We start from the raw sequence: 8,266 nt of genomic DNA on the forward strand, positions 1-8,266 counted from the left end.
GTTCCACTACATCAACCGCATTCACTAACGCTTCTGCTGTGTGATCTACAAGGGTACGTAGATCGGAAATCCCCTGTCGTAGATGGACATCACCATGATAGGTCTTCGTGCGCGTAGGAATTTTTTTTTTCACATGCGACGTTCCCCAACACATTATGTCATGGCAACAAACCACATATGCGGCCTCATCGGCATGCTTTCATGGCGGATGTGCTTTATTTATTTATTTTGGGGTCCTTTTCATCAAGTTGTAACAAATTTCAATTTTGCATCTTGTCTCAAAATAGGGTTTCCCCCGCCTTATATTATAAAGCAAACAACATCGAGCACATAGCATTTGTTGGAGCAAACAACACATCAAGCCCAAAAGGAGAAAGAAGAAAGAAATGCCAACAATGGCAGCTCGGCAAAGCACGGATGGTCCTTCACTGTTGCACCTTTCAAATTGGACCCACCACATCCCAAGGCTCCGGACCGCCGCGTATGAAGCAACACCTTTAAGAAGGAATGCAACGCCGACGAGGCTGTTTTCCGAACATGTTCTAGGGTTTCCCTCGACACGCGGAGGATAGTGAGGGTGGGTAACACCAACACCCTTCACGAAGGAAGACGGCATCCGCACGCCTCACCACGTCGAAGCCGAAAGATCCGACATGGATTTCCGCATCCCAAACACCACCACCCACCCGATCTGAAGCCATCCAACCAGCCTTCCACCCGCCAGCACGCGCCACCATGATCTTGAAATCATTTATGCCACCTTGTTGAGAACGTCAACATGAGGCCAAGAGGACAGAGAGAGGCATCACCAAGGAGCAAGGGCTTGTGAGTCCCCTCCCGTCGTCCAATAAAAAAGGTACCCAACTTTTGTTGTTGCTGAGAATACCAAGTGCACAACTTGATAATCGGTTTTAGCCATTGTCTATCAATTGGTTGCATTATCAATTATCATACTGCCATGAGCGTGTTTCACAGGTTGTGCAGAGCCTCCACCAGCCTTGAGTACTAGTACTAACTAATAATTCTAGTATAAAGCTAGAGAATTCCATGGCACCATGTGTAAACTTCATGACCAGAGCACTGGCCGGAGTCAGAGGATGGTCAGAGTGGGCCATGGTCCACCCTAAGATTTTAAAATAGCTTTAATATCATAGGATAAAGATGATAAAATAAAATAAAATAAATAAATATATGTGTACAGTAACACTGCTGGTCCACCTTGACCCAGCGGGCTAGGTTCGGCACTCGCCCTGGTCAGGATATACTCCCTCTGTCCCGGTGTATAAGAGGGTGCTTGGATCCAAGAGATTAAAACTAGTCTGATTAAAAATAGTGTCTTTAAGAGGCAAAAGTTCCAAGCATTCATGACTAAAGAGAGACTAAAACTAGTCTTGAGGCAAAAAAAATTTAGTCAGGGGTACCCTACTAAAATGTGGATTAGTCCAATCTCTCCTCATTTAACTCCTCTCCTTTAACACATGCGAGTTTTGGATTGGAGGTTTTGGAGGATAATAAATGCTCATTAACTTGATTTTAGTCTCTTTAGTATTTCGATCCAAGCATGGGTGAGTCTAGCAAATTTTAGTCCCACTACTTTTAGTCATGGGACTAAAACGTATTCAAGCACCATCTAAGTCATCTTAGGTTGTGCACCGTGACCAAGACGGAAAAAAAACGAGAGAAATCAATGCTAATTTGCTAATTAACACCATTGTATGCAATGAAATTGACCAATGCATGTTGTGCTAGTTAGTCTTAAGTCATTAAAAACATATACGCCTCACGTCTCTTATTGGTGATTTCTTTATTCATGTCAAAAAACAAAAAGACGAGGTAAAAATTAATGCACCGCGCCTAAGTGTTTTGTGATTATTTGATTTTCGTAAGATGACATATACATCGGGACGGAGGTAGTAGTAAAATGGATATGTAGTGATGAGGGAGAGTACTACATGAAGGGATGATCTACAGAACCCAGCCATGACAACATTAATTTTCTCCCCCTTTGTATGCGGCGGACGGATGGATGTGCATCTTATGATGTCTGCCATTAGTAAGAAGAACGCCAACACGATTCATCAAAATGGTCATCATCAAATATATGCAGATGTATCATGTGCCCACGAATAGCGAAGCATATTGTTGCATGGATGGTTGAATGTTGTTTAGTGAGACCGTCAAGGACTTGAACTTTGGTGGGCAGGGGATTTCACAGTCTTCCTAACCATCTAACTATGGATTGGTTTGCCACTTCATTTGTTTACTGTTATATCAGATCTTTTGGATACTTCAATATAAACAAACACACCAAACTACGTACATACACATCTCATCTTATAAAAAAGTTAGAACAACCAGCAACTAATTTTATAAAAAAGCACAGGCAGATGCGGCATCCAGTTGGTGAGCATGCGTGGCTTCGCTTCCCATGCCGAAGTTGCGGACGACTGTGCGGACGTAGGCACGATGACGAAACCCGAGAGCTATTCCCCTAGCCAACGCTGACCCGTGTCCCTTGCCATGTTTTGGACGCCATGTGAATCACTGGCGTGCACGGCCAAGTTCCGCGTGTGGTCGTCCACGAACTTTGAAATCCACTGATGAACACACCGACAATTCGAATCGGCCCAACGATGTTTCGTGCATCTTTGAAAGTTCAACATCCACAAACGAACGAGCAGCACTGCAGCAGTGCCAGTGCCCCCGTTGATCGCCGTATTCGTGATACCTCTGTAGCCATGGCCACGCGATTCTCGTTCGGTCGCGGTGCTTCACACCTGCAGCAGCCAGCCAGCGGGCGTACGTACGTACGTACAACGGTACAAGGTGCGTACGTACTATTGTGGTGAGCAGGGATGGGTGGTGGAGTCAGTCGCCGTCCCGTCTTAAGAAAAAGGTGGCGCCTTTTTTTATGTCCATCCATCCGGTGGCCATTCTTCTCGGGGATCAATATAAGCGTTGGCCTCCGGCGGTTCTTTTCTTCCGAGACCACCAGCGCACGCCCGCACGCACCCACCGCTCACCCACCACCAAGCAAGCAAGCAAGCAAGCAAAGAAAGAAACGCCCGCGGGCGCGCGCTCGCGGTGGTGACCATGGACGCGCCGAGCGCCACCGCCAAGCGCAAGCGCTCCTCGTCCTCCTCCGCCGCGGCCGCCGCCACAGCCCCCGTCGGCGTCGACGACGTGTCGGACGCCGAGGTCGAGGAGTTCTACGCCATCCTGCGCCGCATGCGGGACGCCTCGCGGCGGCTCGTCTCGGGCGGGGTCGCCGCGGCCACGGCCCGCGCCGCCCCGGCCCCGCGCGCGCCCGCCTGGTGCCCCAGCTTCTCCTGGGAGGACTTCGCGCCGCCCGCCCCGCCTCCGCCGCCCCAACAGCAGAAGCAGCAGCAGCGGGAGCCCGCCGACGAGCGCGTCGCCGAGAACGCCACGCCGCCGCGGCGGCCCGTGCGCGGCCTCGACCTCAACGCCGAGCCGGAGCCCGAGGTGCAAGCCTAGAGTAGAGCCGCACGGACGACGACGAGGACCCCCGGCCTGGCCGCGACCCCGCAGCACGCGCGCGCGCGCTGGCCGGCGGCGATACTCTCTCCTCTGTGCCGCCACCCACCGGCCGGCCAGCCGGCCGGTGCTTAGCGAACTGATCATCACCATCTGTTAATTACCTTACCCCCCAGTGGTAATTCGGTATGTTTAAAGGAACACTGTACGAGTACTACTCCTGCTCCTGCTTGCTTTCTTCAGAGACGTATCAAGACTCCATTGATTTCATTACTCCGATGTCCGATCCATATAATTTGTCACCGGTTTAGTACAAAATAGGACGAAGTACACATGCAAGGGTTATTGGTGTACCGTTGCCCAATTATTGGTGCATGATTAACTTGAATGGGTTTCTAGCTTAATCACAGCCCCAACTTTGTACTAATGCTGAGATCGGTTTTTTTCTTGGGCGTGTCTGAGTTCTGAATCTTCGCTCTTTCTTGACACGAGTTGGTAGGAGCTTTGTTCTTGTTCAATACAATTATTCAATAAATTATATTCCCTCTGTCCTAAAATAATTGTCTCAATTTTATACCAGCTTAGTAGTATAAAATTCTATTAAATTTAAGACACTTATTTTAAAACGGGGAGAATACTTAGTTTTTATCGGAAGGCTCAACGTTTGTGTGGAAGTTAATTTGTGGTCCTATCGTCTGAATACTCGACAGCGAAGTAAACAATATCCTGCAAATTTGCTGTTCTACAATTAAGAAAAACATAACAGGAAAATACATTGAAGAAGACAAGTTTGGTACTAGTCATCTTATTTATTGATATCTCACTACTACCATTTCTTTATCTTAAGCTTAGTACAAAATAATTGAAGTGCAAGTTAATTGGTGGTGCGAAAAGCACGGTAAATCTGTGTTGTAATACTAAAAGTGCATCAATTAATTTGGACCGAAGAGAGTATTACTCCCTCCGTTTTTAAATATAAGTCTTTTAAGAGATTTTACTTCTGGTCCACATACGAAGCAAAATGAGTGAATCTACACTCTAAAGTATGTCTATATACATTCGTATGTGCTCCACCGGTGAAACCTCTAGAAAGACTTATATTTGGTAAGGGAGGGAGTAATATTCAGCAATGTGTTGTGGTCTCATCTCACCCTATTTTCTGCAGAACACAAACATACACCGACGAAGACTAGTTGAGTGAAGTCATGTTCCACCTTCATATTTATCGGTCGATGGACCGATCACCAGCTACATATAATAGGAGTACAACTTTTGCATTGTCTAGTCTCGCAAGGAAGATGAGACCTCATATCATATACTCTAAACATTGTACAAAAATAATTTCGGTTGGATATGCTGCTGACCGTGGAGTCACATTCCGAATGCGTCACACGAAACATGACAGCATGACCTAACCACTCAGGCCACGAGACACAACAGTTTTGCTTTATTCCTTGAGTGACAGAGTGAGGACTACGCACAGTCCAGCAATAGCAAAATAAAGATGCAAACACAAGGTATCAAAGCGTATAGTGGTGAGATGCTCTGCTGCAGCTTTCATCCTTGGCCGCCCGTCCCTCTAGCGGCCAGCATCTCTCTCGTGCTAAATGACACACGTCCGAGTGCGCCTACGGCCACGTACCTCTAATTCGATCGCTCAAACGTCCGCGAACAAACGCGTCTCGTAGAAATTTTGTCATGTCAAAAGTTTTAAAGGGTTAAAGCACATTTGCCTCTTGGGCTTGGGTGAAGGTTGCAAGCAACTTTATTAGGCCATGGTCTCGTGGATATTGTACCATTAGGTGCTAGAGGCAGGCCGAGAAATCAACTTTGTACAGTGCTAGAAGGAAACCAGCAGGAAGCTATCAACAAGTTGAGCACATTTCGTGACAGAAGAATCTTACTATTGTAGGTAGGACGGAGTAGCATATTGTATAGACCAAGACTTTGCACGGTCCCAAACCCGGCCTCTACAGTCAAGTCAAACTAAATAGTTTATGTCTTTGCTAAACAAAAGGGTAGCTAGCTGATTTTCTACTACTAGTGCCTAAAATTCGTTTTCTTGGGCAAGCATTGGATTCCACGCAAAAGTTTGGGTCGTATTCGTACGAGGAGGACTTGTTCTACGAACAGCTACTGCCCATCCAGATCCTGGCCACTACAATTTTATTTATGTACCGATACAGTTATACTTTCTGGTAGTAGTACATGTGACCCTGGCGGCTGCAGCGTTCTTGCTAACTTGGCCGGCAATTGCACATGTCCCACTTCAATCAAAATTCACACTAAAATACAACTTTCTCTTGTCACATATGCACACAGCTTTGGATATTCCAAAATAAACTATTTCCTCCGTTCAAAAATAAATGGGTTGTTCAAGTTTTATTTACAAACTAAAATGGTGAGCAAATGCGCTAAAATATGTTTATATACATTCTAATAAAAAAAATACCACACACACAAAAAAGGAAAAATGTGAGAACATGTGTTCCAGTAATGAATTCAGGAGTAGCTTTCCTGCTATAAGGCCATCTTAAATGGCAATCCGCAAACCGTTCGCATAAATTCAGACCGTGAAAGCCATTCAACGTGGATCTATATAGATCTGAATGTTGGTTCGGACATGCTTTCTCCCTTAAACCGGAGGCAAACGTGGGGTTTTCTACGGGTGTCCGGACCACTCCCAAGCCCGCTTCTCATTATCAAACCCCCATCCCTCGCCTGCGTGCGATTTCCGTACGAACCGACCAGCACCGCTTCAGAGTGTTAGTGTCGCATTCATGCCTCGCCAGAGCGGACAAGATCTCTCATTACCGTCGGAATTGAAGTGGTGCGCTGGTCAAAGGAGCGTCGCCCGAGCTACTTCTCTATGCAGGCGACTACTCGTTCAACTGACACGATGGCTGCTCTTTCGTTCGTGTGTCGTCCCCGTGGATGCCACATGATTTTGACGAGGCGTCCATTCATGCGCCACCCGTCCATCGCTTGACCGCCCTCCATTATAAATTGCTACCCCGGTTCGTCCGACTTCCACCCCATGAATGCCACACGATTGAGGAGGCGTCTATTCCTACGCCACCTGTTCGTCGCTTGGCTGCCCTCCATTATAAATTGCTATCCTGACCATAACCGCATCCATCCGCCTTTGATCCTTTCTCCTGTTCGCATCGCTCCCATCATGACTTACTCGCGTTCCAAATCTCTATGGGACGGGCTAACGACAGGCCAAAAGAAGGACATGGCCAGCATTGCTTCGAGCTGGTTAGCTGGCGTGCAGCCGGAGGATGACGACAACACAATGGAAGACGCGATCGTCGACGAGCCGTCGTCACCCTCCTCCTCCTCTACCACACTCTCGTATGAACCACTCTCCTCCTCCGCCGCCTTCCCACCCTCGCCGATGCATTGCACCTTGACCATCGGCGAGACACGTGCCCATTAGATGGACACGGTGTGGAAGGAGCGGAAGGCGCAGTTCCGGGAGGCGCAAGCCGACACCGCCTACAACCACCACTTCCTCCAGGAACACCAGCGGGCCGAGGACTAGCTCGTCGCCGGTAGAGCGACATCGTCAGAACTGGACTTGGCACTAGTGGAAAATGGGCCTTTGGCCTGGACCATTTAGTCCCAGCCTGCCTCTGGGCCGGGACTAAAGGCCCGGCCACGTCGCCCCAATTCTCAATGCCTCCCTCGAGGCTTTAGTCCCGGCCCGTAAGGAGCCTTTAGTCCCGGTTCGTGTCCCAAACCGAGACTAAAGGGCTACGCGGCGAGCAGTGGTGGTGGCAATCGTTCGTATCCCCCTTTAGTCCCGGTTGGTGGCTCAACCTCGGACTAAAGGACTAACACGTGGCCTGCCGTAGTGGTGGCGACCGTTGGTATACCTCTTTAGTCCCGGTTGGTGGCTCAACCCGGGACTAAAGGCCTAACACGTGGCCTGCCGTAGTGGTGGCAACCGTTTGGTATACCTCTTTAGTCCCGGTTGGTGGCTCAACCCGGGACTAAAGGCCCAAACGGTTTGCATCCCGCGTCGTTTCGGGCGATGAAAAGCACGAACCGAAGCGTACAGTCGCCATTTCTCTGTTCTTCTTCTCTCTCGCGTCGCCCTCTCTGTTCTTCTTCTTCCCTTCTCTTCTTCCACCATGCCAACTAGCTTTCGTAAGGTGCTCGCACATGGCACGACGATGCTCGATGTCGTGTACACGAACCTGAGCAACGAGGTGCCGTTTTTTCTTCAACAGTTGAAGGAAAAATGGTTTGACCACGCAGCGGATCATGAGAAGTTCTTGGGGCTTGATCTGGAGTACACGGGCGATCAACGCGGTGTTGCCGTCATCCAGCTATGCTTCCAACGCCATGTCTTGATCTTCCAATGGGCGAGGTAAGTTTTGAGGCTTTCTTTGATCCAAGATAATGACATTGTAAGTTTATTTGTTTCAATCATAGTTGGTTCCCTTCAAATAGTTGTAGTGAAACAATTTTGATTAGTTGAAGGGGAGCACAATCTAATTGGAATAGTGTTCCATAATCTGAAAAATCGTATTAGAATCAACTAGTGTTTAATATGTTCCATTGGAATCATAGTTGGTTCCCTTCAAATAGTTGTAGTGAAACAATTTTGATTAGTTAAAGGGGAGCACAGTCTCATTGGAATAGTGTTCCATAATCAGAAAAATCGTATTAGAATCAACTAGTGTTTAATATGTTTTATTGGAATCATAGTTGGTTCCCTTGAAATAGTTGTAGTGAAACAATTTTGATTAGTTGAAGGAAA

General features: G+C 47.8%; 1 protein-coding gene across 1 annotated transcript; it reads left to right on the forward strand.

The window, feature by feature from the left end:
- Positions 1–2,685: 2,685 nt before the first annotated feature.
- On the forward strand, positions 2,686–3,899 carry LOC123439188 (protein NEGATIVE REGULATOR OF RESISTANCE-like). Its single transcript, XM_045115929.1, has one exon. The coding sequence runs from the start codon at positions 3,094–3,096 to the stop codon at positions 3,493–3,495; it is 402 nt and encodes a 133-aa protein (XP_044971864.1). The 5' UTR covers positions 2,686–3,093; the 3' UTR covers positions 3,496–3,899.
- The last annotated feature ends 4,367 nt before the right edge of the window (positions 3,900–8,266 follow it).

Source organism: Hordeum vulgare, chromosome 3H (genome assembly GCF_904849725.1).
Source record: "Hordeum vulgare subsp. vulgare chromosome 3H, MorexV3_pseudomolecules_assembly, whole genome shotgun sequence".
Lineage (NCBI taxonomy): Eukaryota > Viridiplantae > Streptophyta > Magnoliopsida > Poales > Poaceae > Hordeum > Hordeum vulgare.

Excerpts from the sequence above, each read along its gene's own strand:
- LOC123439188 (XM_045115929.1), top strand. The coding sequence starts at position 3,094 with ATGGACGCGCCGAGCGCCACCGCCAAGCGCAAGCGCTCCTCGTCCTCC.